The 26,279-nt window shown below is 45.9% G+C and overlaps 1 protein-coding gene across 1 annotated transcript in view; it reads right to left on the reverse strand.

Moving 5' to 3' along the window:
- The window catches only part of HTR4 (5-hydroxytryptamine receptor 4), a 148,362-nt gene that overhangs the window by 79,936 nt on the left and 42,147 nt on the right, over positions 1-26,279 (reverse strand). The window contains exon 3 of the mRNA XM_066617370.1: positions 23,676-23,876. Coding sequence (XP_066473467.1) covers positions 23,676-23,876 — 201 coding nt within the window. The remainder of the gene's footprint in view (positions 1-23,675; positions 23,877-26,279) is intronic.

The following is a 26,279-nucleotide window of genomic DNA, read 5'->3' on the forward strand; positions in this document are numbered from 1 at the left end:
TTTTGAACACTGTAGTTTGTGAAGTCTGCTGTTTTCATCACAAAGGTTCCCTGAGCTAATCAGGGCTAGGCTCTTTGCTACATCAGAGGTTTTTTTCCGAGGAAAGTCTAGGTCTGGTCCAGGAACTGGCAGAGCAGCTCATAGTCTTTGGTTGCAAGGCAGCATCATGTTTGTGCTTGTGAAGGAGATGCTGTACTGAGACTTTGTTGCAGGGCTGGAGCAGCTTGTTTCTGTTTCTCCTTGTCATCTGGGGTTTCAGGTTGGTTTACCACTCTTGGGTAAGGGAAAAGCCTCAGCGTGGGAGGAAAGACGAATCCTCATCTGACTTAGGGGTCTCCCTGAAGGGTCTGTCAGTATCTCATCCACGGAGGATGAACTGAACCTCTTCACTGCTCTTCTCTTCGGAACAGAAGAACTAGCTTTTTGGTTTAGACCTGAGACCATGAAGGAGGGTTGCCAGAACTCCTCAGGTTCAGACCCTAGGACTGTTCCTGGGTGAAGTGAATGGAGTGAATGTGTAAGTGAATGGTGGTTGGAGCACCTTGCAGTCTAACACCCTTCTCCCTGCTTCACCTTTTTAACTGGGAGTAAACAGGGAAAAGGCAGCTCACACTGCAATCACCCAAAGTTAGAGAGCCTACATGGAAGGAATCCTCCTTGAGAAAACCTCCTCCAAATCTTATCGGAATCCCCAAAGAATCAAGCAGCAGTGGAATGCATGTGGCAGTCTGAAACTGCAAACACACTGATTCAAAAGAAATGGACCAGATATCCTGCCTCCCTACACGTCCTCAAAGTTTTATTCTTTTCCCGTTTGTGTAACAGGCTTGTGGCCCCACAACCAGATGCTGAATGAAGAAGGAGATATGGGCTGGCGAGCAGCCTGTCTCTGAGTCAGACCTCACAGGAAGTGGAGGGTTTCCTGGTTCCTTCGCTTTCTCGCATCAGTTCACATGGTCCTTCATCTCGTGTTTGCAGTATTACTGATCTACTCCATCATAAACGACAGCAACAGATTCCGCAAGATATGCTGCAGGAAGAATAAGGCTGCAAGAGGGAAGTAAGTGGCAGCCAGTGCCCCCTTTTGTTGCACTCCCAGAGTCCCTACCCCATAGCATCAACCCTAGACCCACAGCTTTCCTTGTAGATCTGGGGGATATGACATAATAGAAGTATTATTCCTGCCATGTTGTGGTCCCTTCTGTGGCTACGTCAGCCCTGACATCCTGTATCTGGAGGGATGAGCCCCATTTCGCAACTCATGGCATAGATTATGGGTTTTTTGGGGGTGTGCATGCACCTGGAAGAAGCCTGTCTGCAATGCTCAGCTCTGCTTCATTTCTGCTCATCAGTGAGCTGGAGTTCTGATGCCTGGTATATCTTTGTGTCCATTAGGTGCCAATCTCATTTGTCAAAAACATCCTTGGACCCACTCTGCTCTTTGCGTAGCAGATTGTCTTTGTAGGCAATGAAATCCCAAGCCTGCAGGGAAGCCCACCATCTTCACCACGGGATGCCAAAATGGAAGATGAAGCTGGACACCTGAGGCACCTTCCAGACTTCCTGGAGCTGGGCTAAAGAAGATTTGCCATGAAATCATGACCCACCACATCGTCAGATTTAAAATTAGAAACATTTCAAAGGCTTGTGGGGGTGTCCAACCCCTGAGTCAGACTATTGGGAAGAGCAGAACTGCCATTTGTCCAGCCTCCAGGCATCACTGAGGCACACCCAGGACCTGTGCCAGGCTATTTTGTGTCCTATACAAGGCTAACTACACACATACCCCACAGATACAGACATTCAAATACTGAAACAGCCCACCTGTGCCCCCATGCCCATTGCATTACCTTAGTTTTTGTGTTTCTTCCTTAAACAAAGCAAAATTCTTGCTGAACTAAAGAGCAACAAGCAACAAGCCTGCACACTACAGGCAGGAGACCAGAGGCATAACTAGGGTAGAGACTGAGGGGCACCTGCCCTGGCTGCAACGCTAAGGGGAGGCGCATGACTGCCCCTCAGGCTCTTCCCTCGTTATGAAGGAGGTACTGGTGGCTTCACACCCTCCATTCCTTTTCCTGTGGAGAGGGAAGGGGATGTGAAACAACTTCAGCAAATGCCCCTGCTCTGGGAAGCATCCGTTAGTGACTGCCTTTCACCGCAAGTGGCAAAAGACAGTTACTTCTGGGTTCTCCCCAGAGGAGGAGGTGCTGGAGGCTTCAGCCCTTTTCCTTTTCCTTCTCCATAGGAGAAGGAATGGGGGCAAGAAGCAGCTGTAAGGAGTGCCCCTCCTCCAGTGACTGCTTTGACTGCAGAGATGGTGGCCCATATTGGTGGCTCCAGATAGGGCTGGAGGGACAGGTGGGAAGATGAGCAGGCTGCTGGCGTGGGAAAGATCAGCGGGTCTGCAGGATGGGATTGGTGAGAGGAGATTGGGGCAGTCACTTCTTGATTCTCCCTGGAGAAGGAGGCACTGATGGTTTTGCACCCCTTTTGTTCTCCTGTGGAGGCTCCCCTTCAAGGGGCATCTTCACAGGAGAAGGAAAGGGGGGCACAAAGACACCACAGTGGGTGCTGGGGCAGTGCATTATGCTTCTGAGGGAGACTAACTCAACATTAACATGAAGCACTTCCTGTTAATGTTCAGGTAGGCTCCATCTAGTGTGCAGGCTGATTCACTCGCTCTTATTTCAACAATTTCGCTTTGTTTAAGGAAGGAACACTAGTACACAAAAACTAAAGTAATGGAATCGGCACAGGGGGCACAGCCCCCCAATCCATGGATACCTGATCTGCAGATACAGAGGCCCACCTGTATGTTCTGTGTGTGCGCGCGTGTGTTTTATCCATTCAGTCATGTCTAATACTAGGCGACTTTAGAGGCAAGCTCTCCATGCTACTCTGAGGAGCACGGCTTCTTTCCATTGTTGGATGTTTATCTTTGCATCTGTTCTGATGGTATGAAACCAGTGCATTCTTTGCTTGTCTTTTCTTGTTCCACTGACAGTTTGTAACATTGTTGACTTCTCTAGTGAATTCACACACGAGACATCTTTTATGTATGTTGTGGTTGGTATTGATCTTAAAATGAAAAGTACTATTTTCATTTACGCAGTTGCATTTTTTACATGGTTTAAAAAACTAATCTGTATAAAACCGTGCCCCTCAAAGGTCAATACTGTGTCCCCTGAGGTCTGTGCCCTAGGCAGCTGTCTAGTTGTCCTAAAGATAGCACTGACCCTGGCCACACCTGGGCACATCTTTCTTCAGTGCATTTTCAGCTAGGAAGCCCCTGACATGGAGCAAGGAAGCAAACAAGCGAAGGATATTCTGCACCCAGGGCTTTCTTCATAGTGGAAGTCATGCTAGTTCCTTTTCCTGCACTGCCAGTCAACCTCTGGCAGACTTCCTGACTCTATAGGAATCCCAGGAGCCCTTGCAGCAAATGGTGCAGGAGTTTTCCACTGAGGCTTTGCACCTCTGAGGGCAGGGACCTAACTGGTGTGTCCATTTCATATGGTTCCCCTCTCCAAATTTCAGAGGGGAATTCCTCCCCATGTTCTGTACATCTGGATTTCAACCAAGGAAGCAGGGTTCTCCTAACAGGAAACACTTTTTGATAGGATGTATTTCCCAACCCTGGTTTCTTGCAAGGATGTTTCCCAAGAACTACGTAATATGATGGAAAAAGCAAATATTCCACATGCTAAAATTTCACATGCTTATTTTTGTTCACTGGAAAGACAAGTCCTCCAACCCCCCTCCGCTGTGGGCATATTGTGTAAGTATTAGGTATTATCAAAATAAAGTAGTAGTTTTGAAGCTGTGTTATCTGTCCATCAGCCTTTATCTAGTCCTCTCAAAGGTATGAAGAAGGCACGTCTAGTGAGCTTTGAAAGGCTTCTTCTAACAGTCACACTTCCACCATTGGAGTTGCTTTAATCTGGGACTGTGGATTGGCACAGGCCACCACCTGAAGCAGCCCACCAACACTGCCGGCCACCTTACCTCATCTCATCACAGTCCTCCTGGTTCCTGTCTCCTGCCATTACAACAGCCAAGAGACATGACCAACAGGGATGGTGGCCCAGAGGGGAGTTGCTGGGGGAGACCAATAGGGCTGGAGAGATAGGTGGGAAGATTAGCAGGTTGGGGAGTGCTAGGGTGGGAAAGATCAGCGGGATTGCAGGATGGTGTTGGTGAGAAGAGATTGGGGCATTATTTAATTAGGATAGGGGGAACAATTGAATGCCATAGAGGGGAGCAGCACCTGGCCTCATTGCTTCAGGCACCAGAGATCCTGGACTGGGCCTGCCCCCCCCCCCCCAGCATTAGGGATTGTTGAAACTGGAATGCTGGAGAAGATGGATTTTGGCTTGATTCTGCAGGGGTCTGAATGTTTATTTTTTAAAAAAGAAATCTAGGTTTGATTACTCATCGCTCAGAGGCAAATAATTCTCTTATATCCAGGTGAGACAAAATCTGTAGAGGTGGAACCCTACAAAAGGACTCCTTCATCGGTGATGCATCCCTCACTGTCACCTCCTGATTCAATTGTGTTCCTAATAGTGCTTCCTTTGTCTCCTTATCAATCACCTCCACATTTAAAACCATGAATTAAAGTGGGTACCTCAGCTGAACCTTACCTATATTAAGCACCCTCTTTTTCAACTGAATGGTTATCTATTAGCAAGTAGATCACGCTCAGCAGGAGTTCATTTGAGAAGAGTTGTGCTCCTACTGTAATAAATTACGTGAATCAATAAGATGGGGGTGGAGGGCAGGTGTATGTGGGCTTGTAAGTGTGTGTCTTCTTGAAAAGATAACTAGGATCTTCTCCTTCACATGAAAACAGTGGCCCTGGTTTAAGAATATTTTAAGTTAAGAATATTTTAAATACCTTGATAAAAGTGGAAAAAGAGGAGGAGACAGATCTTAATCGGTTTGGAACCTGCTGCCATCTCTTCACACACAAATCTGCCTAGGTGTTAAGAGCCTCTTCAGCGGCCATTTTATGGGTCCTAAGCCATGGGTCCTGAGCTAAGGGATAATAGTAGCAACATCACCAATGCATATGACACTAAGCAATAAAAAAGTAAAAAGTAAAAAGACAGGATTCTAGACAGGAAAGCTCAAGAACTGCATATAACCGATCTCTACAGTAAACAAGGCTTGAAAATGTAAATATTTGACGAACTGGGATGACACTGTCATTACTTGAATAGCAAGAAAGCAAGATTCTAAGGAACATTCTAATGATCCTTGAATCTGACACAGATTTTCCCTCCTGCTGATATTTATGCTGAAGAAAAGAAAGGTCTGTGGAGGTGGTCATATGCTAGTAGGGGGAGAAGACTTTGAGCTATATTCCACATGAAGCACAGCTTAGCATTTATCGGTAAATAGAGAAGGATGACAAGGAAAAAAGTCATATCTGCAGGAGGAAAGCTGCTAAAGTCCTGTTATATATATATATTTTTTAAGTTTCCTGGTGGTGGGTTTTTGTTTTTTTTTAATAGTGGTTCACATAAATGATACCTACGAGAAATTAGACCACTAAGTGCAAAATTCTAGGACAGCCATTTTCAACCAGGCCTGGTTAGTACTTGGATGGGAGACCACCTGGGAATACTGGGTGCTGTAGGCTTATACCATAGTCTTTCAAGACTGAAGGTTGCCAACCAACCAACCATTTTCAACCACTGTGCGGTGACACACTGGTGTGCCGCAAGTGATTCAAAGGTGTGCCACAGGAATTTGGGGGAAGGTCATTTATTAGTAGGAACAATGGGGATTGTGAGCCCCCCACTGGCAGCATGGTGTGCCTTGTCAATGGTCAAAAACCTGATGGTGTACCTTGACAATTTTAGGGCTTTGTCAGTGTGCTGTGAGATGAAAAGGCTTGAAAATCACTGTTCTGGGAAGTTTCTAAAGTCCTAAGAGGGGCCAGCTGTATCTTTATCAGGGATATGGACAACAGAGGAAGGGGGAATCTCTCCCCTCAGTTCAAAAGCCAACCAATAGGTAGGGAAGTCCCACTGGGAAATGAGATACTACAAGCCTGATCCCGAGGGCTCTATCGCCAGCAGTACATGCATACCGCTGGCTCTAAGTATTGCAAATGTGCCATAAAGCATGTTCGCGGCACAGAGGGAGGAGGGAGTGTGATCGCTGGACCTCAATGCAGTGTAGCCAACCGGTCGGCGGGCACTCTTCCATCACTGGCCAACAGTGAGTATTTGCAGGGCAAGGGGAGGTGAGGAGTGGGCAGAAGGGGTGGAAGGAGGGCAGAGTAAGGGGAAGATTGGACCTGCGAGGGGGATGGAGATAGTTTCTGAACTCCTTGAACCCGAATTCTGAACCCCCTCCCAAGCCTGGTGACCCAGCTTGGGTCTCCTTTAAGCTCTGTGCTTGCTCAGACATGAACCCAGGGGTGAGGAGACCCATTGATGCTGCAGTAGCATTACCAGGGTTAAGAAAGCAAATTCTCTCTTAATCCTGAAGAGACCTTGGCAGTAGCCTCAGTGCCCACAGGATGCAGTGGTTGCCATTTTGGCGCCCCTGCTTCTCTGGGCACTACCCAGTACAGGAATGGGCTCTATATATATTCAGAAGTATGTCCCTCTGTAAGTGAATGGAGCTTACTACCAGGTTAGTGTGGCTAGGAGGGTAGGCTAAGAGACAAGAAGAAGAGTAGAATTACTGTGTCAGAGTTTTTCTCAAACAGCAAATTACAGGTTAGTAACTTTGCTGCATTCTGCCCTTCAACAGTCATATGTATGAATAATTAGCAAACTAGCTCATGCATAGGGTTCCCAGGACATTACCCTTCCAAGCTGGTCAAAGGCCCATATGGTATCAACCACCACTTGATGATCCAAGAAGACCCCCAAGCTACAGATCTGCTCCCACAGAGGAAGTGCAACTCCATTCAGAGCAGGCTGATAATCCAGCACCTGCACCAAAGCTTTCCGAACTAAGAGGACCTCTGTCTGGATTTACGTAGTTTCTCCTGATTAGCCCATATTGTTCCCAACAGCCTCTAGGCAACACTCCAGGACTAGCTGTATTGTGTTTTTATCGAGTTTTGTAAGCCACCCTGAATTCCCTCTTTAAAAGTTGGAGTATAACTCCTTTAAAAACAGACAAACACAATATGAAATCAACAAGCCTCATCGAAGTACACGGGAGAGAGAAACCATGACTTCTGAGAGAATTTGCCACCAATGTTCCCTCTATTCATTTATTTTGATTGTGCAGAGCATTATGGAGACTGTGCAGATGCGGCTGTCAGCATCGACATTATCACTGAGCTCTGGAGCACTGAGAGGGAAAGCTTACAGGGAAGGCTGCTTGCCACACCTTAAAATTGGTACATGAAGAAAGAACTACAGGGAGAGAAAGAGGAGCCCCTCCTAGGTGGTCTAGCCCATGTCACAGTTCCAAATTCCAGCCCTTCTGCCTACCAAGCTGCTTGCTGTCCATGTGCATCAGTGTGATAAAAAGATAGGATTGCACTAAACTGTGTGTTTTGGGTTATTAGCAAAAAGTAACAGCAACAGCAGACTCTGCGACAGCAAGGACACATTAGCCAATGTGTCACAGTTACATCATGTGAATCTTACTCAATTACAGTGCCCCATGGGAGGTTTAGGCATATGTTTAGGCATATTATTTTCAATCTGACTATTGCACGTAAGTCCAGTTTAAAACAAGCACGAGCCTCCGTTTGAAAAGCATTTCCGCTCGGCTGTAGGGACAACAAATCTTTAGTTAAGCAGTTAAGCTTCTGTGGTGGGTGGTATATCATATTTGATGACGGCAGCTGGTGAAAGGCCGTTCTGTAGTGCTCTTCTCCTGTCTGTTTGAAGAGACCCCTACTGGAGAATGTTGGATAAGGCTGGCTGCGTAAAGCGGAGAGCACCTCAGAGAGCGTACATATTTTCCTACAGCATTTGCAGAGAACACAAAGTGTTTTCACTCTGCAGCAGGAGAGGGAAAGAACATGATTAGACATAGAGGGGAAAATGAGGAAATGAAAAGACTGCAAATCCCCCTGGCAATTAACACATTGAATCAGAAGTAGCAAAATGATATGGAAATCATCCAGAAACCTTTCCAATTAAGCACAGTGAAGAGACAATTCAGCCAAACAGTTCCACTCCAGAGGTTTATGAACTTTTATCAGTTCCCTTTTATCAGCTGACAGCATCACTTTGGGTTGGGCAAACTATTAATGCCAGAATTACTACTATAAAAACAATGCACTGAGGTGTCACACTTGTTGCTTTTCAGTCTCCACAGGCCTATTTCTCCATTTACAGTTCTACCCACACATGTTAAGAATACTTTTCTACTGCAGAGTCAATGAGGTTGGCTCTGGACTGCTGCAAGCAGGAAATGACCAGAAGCAGGGTAGGGCACATCGTAGTAATAAAAATGTTGACCTTTTCCACGAATATACAGCTGACAGAATCTCTACAGTCGCAGTAAAAATGGCAATTAGACATTCACATCACTAAGGATACATTTGAATTTTTTTAATGCAATTATTCTTTTTCATTATTATTTGGGACAAGTGACACACACACACACATTTTCTAAGACCCCAATCCTATTAGGGCCTTGTGCTTCTGAGCCTCTGTCACATGCGGCTGGGCTGCTGCCACAAATGATGAGAGGTGTGGCATGTGCGATAGCAGCTTGAGGAGGTTCTGCAGGGGCAGGTAAGTTGGCAGTGGGGAGAAGGAGGTTCAGAGGCATTCTGAGGTGGGGAGGGGGGAGGCAGGGAGTAGGCTGTGGGCTGGAAGGCAGGAACTAAGCAGCAATGCACATGCTGGATCTTATCCTCCATTTTTCAGTCCATCCCGCCCCCTTTCTCTCCTCAGACTTATGCCAGTTATATCACTGGCATGGGACAGAGGAGACACTTAGGCCATTGGGGACTTGTGCAGTTGAAAGTAAAAAATATTTGTATTGGTGCCAATGCAGCTGTGCTGGTAGAGCACAGGCTGAATCCAATGGTAGGGGATAGGATTGGACAGTTAAAAGTTGTACAGTATTTGAATTCTAAGTCTGTAATCCTATACACAATCCATCTATAATCCTATACACAATTCTATACACAATGCGCGACCGTCTGCAGGGCTCCCTGATGCTTCAAAAGTGAAAGTGGAGTGATCACGCTCCACTTCTGGTTTAGCGGAAGTAGAGTGCGATCTCTCCACTTTCACTTCTAAAGCATTAAGGAGCTCGGCAGACGGCCGCACAGGGCTCCCTGCACCCGCAGGAGGCTGCAGGAGGCTCTGGTAAGTGCACCCAAGCCCCTGCAGCCCCCTGAGCGGTGCGTTCCTGGGGATTGCGCCGCTGCCTCCTCCTTGCCCCAGCCCCTTAAGGGGGCAGAGGCCAGGGCCCACAGGTTGGGGCGTCGCAATGCCCCAGTTTGAAAAGCCCTGCTATACACAATAATCCTATACACCAGGGTTTTACAAACTGGGGCATCGCTACGCCCCAGCCTGCGGGCCCTGGTCCCTGCCCCCTTAAGGGGTGGGGGTAGCCTGGAGGCAGGGAGGAGGCAGCGGCGCAATCCCCAGGATCACGCCGCTCAGGGGGGCTGCTGGGGTACATGTACCGCATCTACCTTCACTGCTGCAGAGAGCCCTGCTGCAGGTTTCGCTGGGCTCCCCGCACCCCCAGCGAAAGCTGCAGGGGTTGGGTACAAGTACATGATCCATGTACATGATCCTGGTTGGGAAGCTGCAGGGGCTTGGGTACATGTACATGATCCTGGGGATCGCGCTACTGCCTTCCCCCGCCCCTGCTGCCTCCCCTCTCCTGCCCACGTAAGAACTTAGTGGCTCTCAAACTCTCCCAGAGACTTTGAGAATCACTGCTATGCACAATTAACTGAGTGTAAAAGGTACACTCCCAATGCCTTATAAGGCATTAAAAAGACACTTCCTTTTTAAAAAACACAAACAAACAGAAGTCACATGTATTTTGCTCTCAGGCTCAGTCTGAGCCCAACAGAAGCCGTGGATAGAGGTCCACGGATAGATGATCTTCCAGAGGTGAAGAAGGGAGCTCCCCTAGGCTATGGAGGGTGGGGGGGGGCAGCATTCACCCACATCCACAGTTTCTCCTGTGTTTGCCCATATCCTCTGCAGAAATAGGGGCACTTCTATATTAGCATTTTGTTCATTTCTCAGATACAAAACTAGCAGTCCAATCCAGCATAAATTCCTTCACAGTGATGCAGTGGCGCCAGCATGGAGTACACTGCATCTTATGTGGGGTTTTTGGCTGCTGGAGGACATTTGTCCCCTTGCCCCCTGGGTATGCCGCATCTGCCACAATGGGTCAACTCGAACCTGTGCTAGCTATATTACTGGTGTGAGTCCATGTTGACCCGTACAGGCGGATCAGGCCCAGGAAGTTTGGATACTGCACATGCTGGCATCAACAATCCCACCACCTTCCTGGGCCCTATCTATCCACCCCCATCACTGCCTTTCCCCCACCTGTTCAACCCCCTCTCCACCCTCCACCCACTCCTGCAATTCCACCACTTTCCTGGGCCCTATCTGCTTTGGCAGGCCTCCCAATGACCACTGACAGCAGTGGGAAGGCTCTGGCCTTCCTGCCAGCAGGCCTTTGCCTTGCGCTGTTGCAAAGTGCTTTCTGGTGCTTTGCAACAACACACATTGACAGAACACATGTTTCACCAGCACAGGCAATTATTAGGATTAGGTCATAAGGCACAGTGAGCTAAAACATTTCATAGCACTCTTATTTTGCCCCATAGGAATGTCACTTAAACTGTAATTCCAACAGTTCTCAAAATTACTGTGTTCATGACCTCCTTCTTTCATGGTGGGCACTTCTTCCCAGCTCTCCCAGGCACCACCATCTTGGATTGCATGAAACCAATTCATGATGGCAGTTCCTGGGAGAGCTGGGAAGAAGTGGCCGGTGGGACATCCTGCAGCACCTGCACAGTTTGGGAACCACTGCATAATTATGTGGTCATTCAGGTGTAAGAAAGTCCCATTAAACTCAGTAAAATAACCTAATATGCATATGTAACCAACCATCCAAGATATGCCTGAAGCCTCCAGGAATCAGCCTTGAACTCCAGCCTTGAATTCCAGGTGACTACTGAAAGCAATCCAGGAGGTTTTAACAGGGACATCCCTGCCTAAATGACATTACATCATCGGGGGGGGGGGATCTCCAAGAAAGAGCTTCAGTCAGAATGTGCAACCTATGTATGAGTATAGCCACAGTTTAAGACATAGTTTTATTATAGATCGTATGGTTTCAGATAGGATTCTTTTTAACATGAATGTCTTCTATTTGAAATTATCAGTTATAGGTAAGGTCCATAACTCAGTAGATAGAGCACTTTTTCATCCAGAAAGTCCCTGGTTCAGTTTCTGGCATTTCCTGATAGGACAGGGGAAAAAGAAACCTGTACTTGAAACTCTGGAGAACCCCTACTGTGAGTCAATATAGATAATACTGAACTAAATGAGTCAGTTCTATATTGTAGGAGCAATAATTGGTCACCTGGAAAATTTGCTATACCACAATGTAATGTATAGGGGCAGGAGGTCTGGTCTAGAGGGTAGAGCCTCCGTCTGCCTGAAGATAACATCCACAAGGTCGCCAGTTCAATGCCACCAGCACCGTGCGACCTTGAAGCAGCTGACAAGCTGAAGCCGAGCTATTCCATCTGCTCTAAGCATGGGAGGATGGAGGCCAGAATGTGAAGCCAGATTGGAATGAAACACCTGAATGTAGTGGTTCTTGAAAGGAAGAACCTTCTTTCAAATTGTAAAAATCCCTATTTAATAAGGGATTTAAATAAAGCCTGCCTATGTAAACCGCCTTGAATAAAGTCTTGAATAAAGACCAAGAAAGGCGGTATATAAATACCTGTTGTTGTTGTTGTTGTTGTTGTTGTTATTATAGACACCATCAATTCTAGTAAGAGGTCACAATACCTGTGCAAGTATTTATCCCCATAGGACAGAACCCTGTTTTGCTTACCATTCCCCCACCCCAGCAGCCTCATATATATTTCCCATCCCCCTCCCCAGCAAAGTCCCAAGTAGCTTCCCCAGGGTGGAGCGGGAAATCTGAATGAGAACACAGGAAGTACACTCAGATTTCTCATTCCTTGGAGTACGTACTTTGATGGATCTAGTGAGCTCTCTCAGAATCTCTCTGCATATGGTCAGTATGCCCTGGGCAGGGAAGCATCATGATGAAAATGTTGAGAACAGTCTTGAGGAACAGAATTGGAGAAGCTGTTTAATGCTAACAAGCACTCCTGTTCTGGGAGTTGAGATATCAGTGCAGCTGCTATACACTTTGGTAGAACTGCAAAACTAAGGTTTCTTTTAACACTGAAAAGCCTTTGTCCTTATCTCCAAAGGCACTTTGCAGGTGTTTTAGGTAAGTCCCTTACCTTTGCTTCCATTCCAGACAAGCCCACTGCACTCCAAATGCAAATGAACTCATGCAAAAAGACTTTTCAAAAGCTAGAATTAAAACAGATTAAAATAGGAAGAGGAATTCATTAACTCTGCCCTCTTCCCAGCCACAAAGAGCCCTATTTCTTTTTAAGAGATCTGTTCAGATGTGTTGAAGTAGCACTGCTGAGGAATTAGAGAAAGCAGGCTTGTAGGAAATATTAGATTGAGACCAAGGTGACTGAATTGATCCTATGAACACATGTGCCATTCATGCAGATTTGGAAATATTCCACTCTAGTGCTTGGTACTGCAGTGTGAAACATTTTTGCTGTATGGAAATTGAACCTTGTGCAATGATTGCTGAACTTGTGAACTGGAAAACTAAGGAAAAAATAACAGAACAGATGGTTGCAGAATAGTCTGAGGGAAGCAATGTCCTTCACTATTTTATTTTCTTCACCCAAACTATGGTAATTTATTTTGCTGCTGTTACCTCCAGTTTCTTAACTGCAATATTTGTTTTAATTTGGCAATGTATTTTATTTGCATTATTGCTTACATTTAAATCTTAAATTTAAATATTGTTAGAAGATTGACTTGAGGGTATTTTCATTATTTATCAGGTATATTCCTGGCCATTTGACTTCAGATAAAATTGAATTTTATCCGTTTCTTAATTCTATATGTAGAAGCAAGCCCCACTATATTTATGGCTGCAATGTTTGTCAAAGGTCACCTCTCTGACAGATGCAGAATGATTTGGTGAAGGAATTTGCTGTTTCAAAATACGCATCTACTGTCAATCTAATTTAATTTTATCAACAACACAATCCTATGCATGTCTATATGGATGTAAATCCCACTGATTTTAGTGGTAATTACTCCCAGTAAGTATGTGTAGGATTGTAGTTCTAGTCGATCAAAGCCTGTCTGCCCAACATTCTTTCATTTTTTGTTGCTCTTAAAAGGCTAAGATCTCATCATAAGAACATAAGAAGAGCTCTGCTGGATCAGGCCAAAGGCCCACCTAGTCCAGCTTCTTGTATCTCACAGTGGCCCACCAAATGCCCCAGGGAGCACACAAGACAACAAACACAATCTGCATCCCAGTGCCCCCTGCTGCATATGGTAATCAGAGTCTAACGTTCCTGAGACTTCATAACACATTGTCACCATACCAAAAAACAAAGCCAGTACTGTGGATATGCAGACAGGGGGTTATACAAATGAAGGACTCATGTGTACTGGGGGGCAAAAGCACTTTGCCCTGACACAGGCAGCTCTGTTATCCACTAATAGGGACTCAGTGGGGTTATAAAGTGTGTGAATCTCCCACTCAGGGGACACTGTAACACTTGTTGGGCATTTCATCATTTTCAAAAACATGGACCTTTCTTAGTCTGTCTTCAGCCAATGTTTAACCATCCCCTCAAAGGAATCCCTGGGGCATTTGGTGGGCCGCTGTGAGATACAGGAAGCTGGACTAGATGGGCCTATGGCCTGATCCAGTGGGGCTGTTCTTATGTTCTTATGTTCTTATGAAGGCATGCCCAATCAGAACATGAGATTGGTCTCTTGTTATTTCCCTTCCTGTGCTTAGCTTGGGCTGCTTGCCCATTCCAGTATCATCAGCAAGATTTAAATAACACCCCCTGTTCCCGTCACACCAACTCTGTCAATGGACACAGTCTGAGTTCTGTTAGCGTTTTGATAAGAGGAGCATTTCAGCTCTCTGAGTTCTGAAAACTCTGAAGCATTGACCAGATTTTGAAACCAAGGGAGGAAGTACCATGTTCTGGTTTGCTCACATATTGTGGGAGAAGTGACAGATAATCAGATTTTTTCTTTTATCATGCTGTGGTGGTTTTAGCTTACATGTTGTCATCTCAGCACAAACGATTTGTTCGTGACAGAAAAAACATGTGGGAGAGACAACATTTGTTAGTAGGTTTGTCACATGCCTAAGTGGATAAGTACAGTTAACAGGCAAGCCCAGGTTCTAATGGTTCATCCAAGCACAGTGCTTAATAATGTGGACATCTTTCATAGCTTCCTGTGAAAAGCAGATCTGAAAAGATAATACTGATACTCTTAACAGATTTTTGAAATACTTTGTCTAGGATGTTTGCACACATTGAATGTGAACTTGGAAAAAACAACAGACACAACTTTTCCAAGTTTTCAGGGGATGTATTTAACTGTCTTACAGCCCAAGCCTATGCATGTCTACTCAGAAGTCAGTCCCATTTGAGTCAATGGGGCTTACTCCCAGGAAAGTGTGGATAGGATTGGGCAGTATATCAGAAATACAGTCAACAGAGATTTACAATGCAATCCTATGCATGTCTACTTTGAAGTAAGTCCCATTGTGTTCATTGGAATTTCCTTCAGGGCTTCCCTGGGCTTCCCAATGGCTTATGAGGCATTAAAAATGTCACTTCCGGTTTTTCAAAAAATTACCAGAAGGCACATGTTTTTTGCTCTCAGGCTCAGTCTGAGTCCAGCAGAGGCAACGGACAGACATCTGTGGCCTCTGTTGGGCTCAGGCAATGCTCCAGAGCAGGGGTCGGCAACCTGCGGCTCTAGAGCCGCATGCGGCTCTTTCAGCTGTCTGCTGCGGCTCCTCCAGGTGAAAGTGGCAAAGAGTGTGACAGGAGGCACCTGTGTTGGGAGTGCAGGCTGCTTCCCTCCGCCCCCTGAGCTCACTGCCCCCCTCTCCCTTCTCCCACCTGCCCCGCATTGGTTTCCCTTTTCAATTTTGCCCACTCTGCAGGCTTAAGCTCCCTGTTTTTCCCTTCCCCAACTCTCCAGCAGGCTCAGCCAATCAGCATCCAGCAGGCTCCTGGCTTTTTCTGTTGGAATGGCTCAGGGCCCTTCACTGGCTGACCACCAGCCAATCCTGAGCCTCCCTCCTTCTCAGCCATTGCGAGCCCTTGCAGCCCGCCTTTCCCTGAGTAGGTCCCCACTCAGTGCAAGGAGAGGCTTTTCCTCCACAGCAGAGGAGACATCCTGTGTGCCTACTCAGTAGTAAGCCCCATTACAGTGGATGAAGCTTGCTCCCAGAAAAGGGTATCTGGGATGGCAGCCTTGAAGCCTGCTCAAGGCCAAGCACAAGGACGGGTGAGTGGGAGCCCGCGCAGGTCTGTTCGAGAGTAAGCTCCGATGTAGTCCCTGGGCTACTCCCAGGAAGGTGTGGAGGGCTGTAGCCTCAGCCTCCTCCTGTGCAGGTCTACTCACAAGTAGTCAGTGAGGCATCCTCCCAGGAAAGTGTGGCGAGGACTGCAGCCTGAGAGCTCCAACCAACTTGTCTGCTCAGAAGTCCCATTGTAGCCAATGGGGCTTACTCCCAGGATAGGTTGCAGCCTGAGGGAGGGAGGGAGGGTGGGCAGGCAGGGCAGAAGCTGGCCTGTGGCTGCCCCCCCTTCTTCTCTTCCCCACCCCTGGAGTCTGTGTCCTTTTTTCCTTCCAGCAGGGTGCCTCTGGAAGGTGGGGGGAGTTCTTTAGTATCCATGTAAGATAAGCAGATGTCATAACAGCCATATGTATTGGAATCCTGGAAGATCTGGTGAGGAGGTAGATGTGGTGTCAGCAGTGGCTCCTTTAAGGGTAAGGCCTGGGCATCCAGCAGAGTGTGCTGCACAGCTGCGGCCACTTGAAGGCAATAGGGCCCTCAGGGATATAAGGAGCACCTGAGGAAGGGGGGTGTGGGTTGTAGAAGGAGTGCAGGTTGGAGGGAGGAGAGGAGGCGAGACTGGCTTGGCTTATTGATTTTGACTTGGATACTCTGACTGATTTACTTTGGAATCTGATCTTGGACTGTGACTTAGCTTATTGGCTTTGGACTCTGCCCTGGATGCTCTGACTGACTTTGTGACTAATGGACTGCTGGAGACACTGGAGTTTGGTGTGTGGCTGCTGTGCCCAAGACCTGCTGAGGACCCAGGGTCTGCTGTAGTGGTGGGAGGCTGCTGGCAGGAGAGAGGACCTCTGCAGGTTGAACAGGCGAGCTACCCTGGAGGTGGGGTCCAGCAAGACTGCAGGGCAGAACCAGGGTCATTTGTTGGGGGAAAGGGAAGCTAATTTGCTTAAAGTGGGCATAATTCTCCAGGCAGAGAATGGCCTTGGGATCAGGCAAAACACCATAGAGGACCAGGCGTCTGAAAACACAGGACAAGAATGTATGACAAAACTAACTAAAAGCTACAAGAGGGGGCTACATTATTAAAATGGGACCTATAAGAGCATAAAGGTGAAATAAAACCTATATATGCAGTATTATCTTCATTTTAGATGTCAAAAGGGTTTTGTGGCTCCTGAGGTTTTTTTTCCTCCGGAAAATGGGTCCAAATGGCTCTTTGAGTGTTTAAGGTTGCCGACACCTGCTCTAGAGGCAAGGGAAGTGGAGCAGAGAGGACACTGTGGGGGCACTGACCCAATCAATGGATAAGTGAATCCGTGGGTACGAGATCTCTGTACTTGAAGTCCTACAAGAAAAGAATTTCCTTATCCACATGAGCAATTGGAAGGAATTTTAGTTGTCTTAATAAATTTTTTAAAAAATTGGAAGAAATAATACTGAACTTCTGCAGAATATGTTGAGTCTTTCTAAAACCAAGCAACATCAGCCTTCTAAGGTGGTTTGTAAATAAGTATAAGAGAGGATAAAATGCTGCTGGTTAATGGTCATATAAGGAAAAAATTGGAAGGGTCATCCAGATTTTCCAACACTGCTTTGAACAATTCACTTAATCTATACTTTTTGAACTTGGGTTTCTCTTTTAAACTTACTCCAATGTCCTGCCACCATGTGTGTGTTGGCTGAATATCGAATGATCCATGTGCATGCAACGCACTTGCTTGACTCAACGGGAGCGATCCACTTTGCCCGCATGCTGACAGAGCACATCTTTTTCATTCCTGCTCTTTTCCTGTGGCACCTTGTGATCATGCAGATTAATCCTGACTTGGGATGATAAGGAGGAGTGAGCTGTAGAAGATTCAGCATGGGCCAAAAGGCACTGTTGAATGTGTAGGTTTATTATTCTGTTTTAACTCAGCTTGTTTTGTTTTGTTTTTCTTCTTATCTATTTTTCAGACCAATCCATCTTTCAGGTGCTTCCTTGCCAGAGGAAGGTAAAAGATTCTTCTGTCTTACTGTAGCCTGGAGTGTTTTGTAAGGGCAGCAATGAACTGCCCTTCTCTGGGGAGGAAGGGCTGGCATTCCTACTGCTGGGATGCCCCTCCTCCTGGGAAGCAGGATTGGAACCTTGATGAATGGATACTCCTCCCACGTTGGGGGAGGGGGCATCCCTTCTGGTCCCCAGTTCTGGTCCTGCCTTCCAGGAGTTAGGATGGACCTCTGTCATGCTCTCACACAACCTCAGTTCTTTTTTTGGTTGTTTTTTTTTTCCTCTGAGTGGGGGGGGGGTAGATTCCCCCTTGCCTTCCCTTTAGCCTATGGGCTCTGAGCATCAGCCAGAGCATAACAGTTGGCCAGGACACAGCGCTGCCCCCCCCAACTGCAGGCTTGCAGGAGTGACTTCAGGCCCTCCCCCACACGGAGACAGGAGCGGACTTGCACCCACAGTGGCACCGTTCCTGGCGGGGCAGGAACCAGCAGGCGAGCTGCGGCCATGTGGAGGGCACCATCTTGGGCCCTCCCATGTGGGAGGACTCACGGCCACGGCGGGGAGACGGAGGAGCGAGCTGCAGGCCCCAGCAGCACTGCGTCCTGCTAAAGGCTCAGTTCATCGAAGTGGAAGAGCGCCTCAGCGGTCACTGCTCCCCCTTAGCGGTAGCAGGTGGTGGGGCTTCCCTCAATTGGCGCTCCCCCCCTGTGGCTTCTCGACAGCAGCGGAGCCAGTAAGCACACCCAATGGGCACCGCCACCCTCTCCCCGCAACGATGGGCGAGAGCAGGGGGGAAACAAAGGGCCAGCTCACAGCCCCACAGGTGGCTCCACGCATCCGGCTGGCCCCCCAGCCCACTAGGCAGGCGCTGCCACCTTCCTCCCCCATGGAATTTCTTACCTGAGAATTCCAGTTCTGGGAAAGGAAAGGTGGCATTCCACCCGCCGCTTTTTCAGCTCGGGGGCTACACTGCTAGCCAGGCTCCCCCACAGGGGACATCTCTCCTCCCCTCCTGCCAGGGGCGGGACAGTTTTCATTGTCTAGTTATCTTTGTAGTTGTTCACCTATAATTGGTTAGGTTTTCTACCAAAAGCAATCCTTGCAGTGGACATGCCACACATCATGGGACAGACCACAGCCGAGGACCAGGGGGGCATTCGGGTTTTTCCTGCTTGTCGAGTCCGGACTGGGGATGGGAAGGGACACCTCCTCCCAACGTGGGAGGAGTATCCATTCATCAAGGTCCCAATCCTGCCTCCCTGGAGGACGGGCATCCCAGCAGTAGGAATGCCACCCTTCCTTTCCCTTAACTAGAATTCTCAGGTAAGAAATTCCTACTTTACACAATACAATATATTATCAAGTCAAAGCTTCAAAGTCAGCACCGCCTGCCCATTCCTAAAGAAACAAACAGAAAGACTGTTTTCCAGAGAGGATTCTGGCATAGTGCGAGTTCTGCAAAAAAAAGTATTCATTACTGCAAAATAATGAAAAGGCAGAATTGGAGACAGAATGCTGACTGCAGAAACCGTTCAAGGTGACAAATGCAAGGAAGATGGAAAGAACAAGCATTGAAGTGCTTCTGCCAAGTGAATTCCAGGAGGCAACTAGGTCCACGTGTCCCGGTCACAGTCTGTGCTCATGCAGAACCTGGCTGTCAGGCCAACTGCAGTCAGGGTTAGTGATAAACTGAGTCTCAGGTGAACCATGAATCAAACTCTTTGGGGCAGAAAAAAGCAATCATTTATCACTTCCCCTTGATTTGTAGCTTTGCATGGTGTTTTTGAAGGGGCTGGGAATGGCCATCTAGGACACAGTGTTGCTTCAAGGAACAAAATTAGGTTGCTGTTCCACATCTACACAACTTCAAGCCCACTGTTAGCATGAAACAAAAACTGCTGCTACTATTATTGCCCACAAAAAGCAATGCTTTAATGCAGTGGTTCTCAAACTATAACCACTAGTGGTTCTCACCCCAGCCTGAGAGCCCTGGATTCTGTCCCCTGTCCCCTGTCTCAAACTCTACCAGAGTTTGAGAACCACTGCTTTAACGAAATAATTGCAACAACACTTTCCCAAAATACTCCCCAGCAGTATTTTACAGACCTCCAACCAGCCTGGGAAATTGTTTCCTTTCTGGAACAGTAATACTAGGGCAAGTTGCCATAGATTTTGGAAGGTGCCACTTAGAGCAAGCCCCAGAACCTTTTCTCCCCACATGCAGGCGGGCTTGTTCCTCCCTGCCAAACACACAAATTCACCCCACTAGGCCAAGTAAACAAGGGCAGGAAGTAAAAAGAGAGACTTTCTGCAGATATTTTGTTCCTTCTCTCCCTGCCCTAATTAACTGACCTACCCACATGTTAGGTAACATGGGCTCAGGCAAGCCCTGTGTCACCCAATGGCTCTATCAGCAGGAAAGGGTGGCAGATCCTACAAGTAAAAGAAAGCGAGTCAGCTCCTGTGAATGGATGTGTGAGATCCCAGATGGCCTGTACTAATGAAATGAAGCTCTCTTTAATTTACAAAGCTAGCCATTAATCAGTTCAACACCCGGCTTAATAAAGTAATGGTTTCCACTCTGGTTTTCATGAGTGCATCATTCTGTGTATGTGGACAAATGGACTCAGGATGTTTATATGCGAGGTATTATGCCTCCCTTTAATATGGGGAACGGCTGTTAAACAGATTACCATCTAGGTGTCCAGAATGAATAAGGGGCATTTATCGAATTACCAGAGGGCACTCTCAGACTATATTGATTACACAATACTTAGCTGCTTTTGTAGCACTACTTGTGAATGTTCCAGGGGCAATGGTACCTCTGTATCTGTTATAGTATTGTGGGGAGGGATTTACTTATGGTAGCTGTAAGTTTCCTGATGAATTCTGAGATTCTGTCACAGCATGCATTGCTGCTGGGTTTTCTATAGGCAAAATACTTGGATCCTGAGTTTGGAGATTCTAGCACCATACACAGAGTTTCCATTTTCTCACAATAAAGAGCTCCTACTAGGTCACAAATTCACACTTCCTATCGGAGCAGTCATGTATTATCAAGTGGAGAACAAACTTGTACAGTTCCAGAGATCAGCCCATGATTTTGCCAAACTCATGAGTTTGATTTCCAAACTCATCTTTAGTTGCAGCTTCAAACAATTGGAAAGACAAGTCCCTCCCACAACAACAGCAGATTGCGCGCGCGCACACACACACACACACCCATTATTGCTTTACAGAGGCTAGAACAGAAAGCGACTTGGGATATAAATGCACAATATTTTTTAAGTTTAAAAATACAGGGGGTTATTCACACAAGGACTGCACATCCCCCCTTCCCAGAATCATTCTCCTGATTTAAATCAGTTAGGCTGTAATCCTGACCACACTTTCCTGAGAGTAAGCCCCATTGAACAAAATAGGACTTACTTCTGAGTAGACCTGGTTAGGATTGTGTTCTTAAGCTCCAAAAGGCAAAAAACAGCAATGGGGGATGCAGGCAATTTTGATTAAGAAAATAGTATGAGAGAAAAAGTATTAACCCTCTCACCCCACCCCATGTCATGGTTCTAATCTGAATCAGCCCCTCCCAGTAGACAGTTTAATAATAATAATAATAATAATAATAACTTTATTTCTACCCCGCCTTTCTCCCCGAAGGGACTCAAGGCGGCTTACAACATATTAAAAACAATTTAAAAAACAAATAAAAACATATTAACACATACTAAAAACAGCAGTCAGAGTAAAAATAGGTAAAAAGAGCATAGAGCAGCAGCAAGTCATAAAAGAATCAGGCCTGTAAAAAAATATTAAAAGATGTTAAAAAGATGTTAAAAGGCCAAGAACTCAGAAGGCCTGTTTAAACAGAAGGGTCTTCAGGCCTTGCCGAAAGGTCTCAAGAGAGGGAGCCATTCTTAAGTCAAGGGGAAGGGAGTTCCATAGCGTTGGTGCCACTACTGAGAAGGCCCTATTTCTTGCAGCCACCCCACGTACCTCCCTAGGCGGCGGCACTTGTAAAAAGGCCTTCTCTGATGACCTGAGAGGGCGAGCCGGATTGTACGGGAGCAGGCGATCTCTAAGTTACCCTGGTCCAGAGCAGTATAGGGCTTTAAAGGTCAATACCAGCACCTTGAATTGGGCCCGGAAACGAATGGGCAGCCAGTGCAGCCGCTGGAGAAGCGGACTGACAGGGTCGAACTGCCTACCTCCAGTAACCACACGGGCTGCCACATTCTGCACTAGTTGCAGTTTCTGAACCGTCTTCAAGGGCAGCCCCACATAGAGTGCGTTACAGTAATCTATTTTACAGTTATTACTGTTACAGTTTATTACTGTTTTTAAAGGACAGAGATCCTAAACATAGATCTTCCACATCATAACTAATGCAGCTTTAACTTAAATAAATGGGGAGATCTGCCTTCATGGAAATAAAGGAGTGGGGGATCTCTCTTCCCCCTGCTTCCACTTTAAGGACAACAGGATATTATCAGGACCAGTCCATGCCTGGACCCAGAACCAGATGAGACTTCACCACAGGCTACAGCACTTATTGAGATATAGAGGAGTTAGTGAACCCTGATGGATCCTGCCATCTTGGAAAATGTCCCTCTTGGGTAGTCTGCACCGTTTGGAATCCTATGCACGCCAAGTGGTCACACTCACTAACTTCAGACCATGCACAATCACCCTAGGAGCTGAGCAGTAGGTTCAAGTCAAATATCAGGAGGAGTAACACATGCCTGACATCTCTAAGTTCTGCACAGGATGTAGAATCATATGTCTAGAATACTCTGAATCAGGGTCCAACTGATGCTTCAGAAAAGTGTGGTGCAGCAGAAGTAACTATAAAACCTCTCACATGGTGTCTGGATGTCACTGATAGAACCTTTCTTTCTGCTTAGCTATAGTTCAGAGACCTTAGTTGGATAGCAGTCCCCCGCTGCTTCAGCACCCTACTAATTTCTCGACAGCTCCTTTGTCTCACTGGGAAAACAGAGCATCCTAAATGTTGATGGGAAGACGACAGATGATAATAAAAACCAAGAACCTGTTAGACACCATTGGCACAGACGGATGTGGATGCAAATTCTACTTTCTTATGTGGGAAATCCGTTTCTGTGTTGTGCGGGGGTTCTGTTTCTGAAGAAACTGCTGTTAATAACCATGGTGGGGGGGAAACTAAGGGAAAGGGATGGAGAAAGAGAAAGTGGGAAGCAAAGTGGGAAACTTAGTATTTGCTCCAAGGCACTTGTGACTGAGGTCTAAAAGGAACAAAATTGGACCAGGCAGAGGCAGGAAGCCCACAGCAGAAAGCCACCCTCACAAGACACATTTCCATCTTGAGAATGAGTAAGCAGAACTTCTCAAGAACATAGCAGCAGGATGTAAGGAGTTCTGTGCTATCTTTGACAAATTACTACCAAGAGTTTCAATTACATAACTCAGTGCTTAATATGTGCTTGATTTTTCCACTAAAAAAGCTTATCAACTGTTACTGATGCACAAACAACATGGTCATCTTAACAGAGAATTTTCACAGTTCAGACATGTTAAATCGCAAGTAACATTTCCAGGGAGAGAGCAGAGCTACTGTGAACTTTTTCCAGGATTTAAAATGTGATGTGCTTATCCCCATGGGATTTAGGAGGCTGCATGAGACACAATACTATTCTAGAAACATCACTTTCCCAAGCCCTGTCACAGTACTGGAGCTTGAGCAGACGTTCTTTATTCTCAATCAAAGCACACTGCTTGCTCCAGGACTAGAAAATATTTAGAAAATGCTTAATTTCTAGAAAAAGAGATATTGGAGCTCTAGTCTTTCTGTAAACAAGACCCTCTTATTTATCAGCTCTTCCCCTTTAAACCCTAATGAGCAGGAATTCACAGCAGTTACTCCAGTATGAAGGAAAGGTACTCTTTGGCTGTTCAACAGCATGTACACCTACACCTGCTTCATACATTACATAGTTAAGACCTAACATTGAAAACCAATTCCAGAACTGGGGAAAAAAAGAACACTGAAAGCAATAGCATTTTCTGTTATATATCTCTATGGTCCTACCTGTCTAGTGAGATACAGCAGAGGTGGAGAATTGAGGCTGTAGTGAGCTGCACATCTAGAGATGTTCGGACCAAACAGAATGTCTCTCCATAAATCCAGTTATCTTGAACCAGCTCAATGGCTCCAAATGGCATCACCAAAACAGACACCAGCAAGTCAGCAAAGGCAAGAGACACGATGAAGTAATTGGTCTTGATTTTCCTACAAGGAACACAAATGTATTGATTCAGAAGGCATAATGAAAGGACACAACCATTTGTAGGAGGGTTATACCTTCTCTATTTTAAAATGTCCATCCCTCCTTAGTCACTCTGTAAATCAAACACCTATTTGAAGATTGAGTCCTATGTAGTCCCACCTGTCTGTTCATGCAGAAGGTATCTCAAAGAATGTACATACTACTGTGCATGAAGCAATTCAGACACTTACATGCAACCTGCTGAGCATGTGCATTAGGCTTCCTGTACACACAAAACAGGTCTCAAATTTACCAATACACTAGTAGACTTTCAGGGTCAGTCAAAAACCAAGAGGGAAAATTTCTGTCCAGCTTTCTGGCTTTAAAATACTCTTTGCAATCACCCATGATTTGCAACTCTATTACCAAGCCATTAATAAAGATACCGTTGGAATCCAGAAACATGCTATGCTCCAGTGATGGCAGCAACATATTAAGAGAAACACAGTCAAAGATTTGTTTGATGTTTTCTCTGCAGCAGTTGCAGAGAAATTGTACTCCCTCACTGCTGAAGAATTAAGCTACTGCAAAGTTAGAAATGTGCCTTGTCTCTTTGAGAGTGGGAACTGATGCATAGAAGAAGAAAAAAAACCAACATAACCTCTTTCTAGGAATGTGAATTCAGCCTGTGCATGTGTATCACAATTTTGGATTACAGCCAAATCCTCTAAGCATGCACACTTCAAAAACCAATGCCGCCTTTTCTTTTATTTTTATTTTTAAAGAAGGAACTATTTTGATAAACAGTAGTTCCTGCAATAAGAGACTCCTAGAATCTGCAGTATGGTAACCATAACACCAGTCAACATCGACGTGCATACCTTAGGGCCACACTAGACATGACGTCAAATGAGTTTTTATCTTGTTCCTGGCATGATTTCACTCAAAAGTAGCAGCTGTGTGATGTCCCAGATGGAGGGCCTTGGCAGGGCATTAGAAATCTAACCCTCTACTTTTGTGCAATTTTCCCCTCTCTCTGAAGAGAATATTTCACCCTAAAAGTGTTATTTACTACACTCAGTCTTAAAAAAGAAAGAAAGAAAGACGTTTTCAAGCAAGAGCACATGAGGAACTTAATCCAGCTCATGCAGGTTGCTAATCAATGACATGAGAAGGGCAACACAGGCATGCCCCTGTATCCACAGGGGTTCCATTCCGGAACCCCCCAGAGTTATATGAAACCACAGATATGGGCAAATGCCTTCCCCCACTCTTCGGAGGTGAAGGGAGTTCTTCTCCCCTTGCCTCTGGAGAGTCCTCTGAGCCCAGCAGAGGCCGGGAGCGTCCATCCACAGACTCTGCCAGGCTCAGACTGAGGCTGACACACACAAAAATGACTGCCAGTTTCTCTGTGAAACAGGAAGTGACATTTTTAATGCCTTATAAGGCATTGGGAAGCTCCGGAGTGGGTGGACCTCATCTGTGGATAAGTGAATCTGTGGATACGAAGGCTCCCCTGTACTAACGTTAGAAGAAATATAGTGATGCTGCCAAAAACCACCCTAGCCCGGATTAAGTTTTCTGCTTTTCAGAATGCGTAGCACAACTGACTCCGTACTTACATCTGTACTCACATCATGACATTGTGCAACCATCCTGGTGGTGTGGGACATGCATGACGTCATGACTTTAAGACACAGATTATGTTGTATAATATCTCACAGAAGGAGAAAACATGGCACAAGTCTGCCATTTTTGGCCCTGTGTTTCCTATAAAAATGCAGGATTATAACTATAATCTATAGAATGCTTCTAATAAATCATATGACATCTGCTTTGCATAAAAGTTATCACACAAATAGTTGTTTTTTTATATTTTACTTGTTTTTATGGAGTAGACATTTTAAAAATCTGCATTTAAAAAAGAGTTTTCTAATTAATTAATTGTAATATTCTCCTTCTTCAGGCTGTAGAGCAGGGGTGCTCAAAGTTTTTGGCAGGAGGGCCACAACATCTCTCTGACACTGTGTTGGGGGGGGCAGAAAATAAAATAATTAATTTACATTTCAAATTTTAATAAATTTACATAAATGAATATATTAGAGAGGGAAAATGAATGAATGAATTCAATCCAGTTTATGATCCCATTCACCCTAATAAGGGGGGGATCTTCATGCCAGTTTATGATCCCATTCACCCAAATAAGGGGGGATCTTCATGCCAGTTTATGATCCCATTCACCCAAATAAGGGGGGGGGATCTTCATGCCAGTTTATGATCCCATTCATCCTAATAAGGGGGGATCTTCATGCCAGTTTATGATCCCATTCACCCTAATAAGGGGGGGATCTTCATGCCAGTTTATGATCCCATTCACCCTAATAAGGGGGGGATCTTCATGCCAGTTTATGATCCCATTCACCCTA

This window comes from Tiliqua scincoides, chromosome 2 (assembly GCF_035046505.1).
Source record: "Tiliqua scincoides isolate rTilSci1 chromosome 2, rTilSci1.hap2, whole genome shotgun sequence".
NCBI lineage: Eukaryota > Metazoa > Chordata > Lepidosauria > Squamata > Scincidae > Tiliqua > Tiliqua scincoides.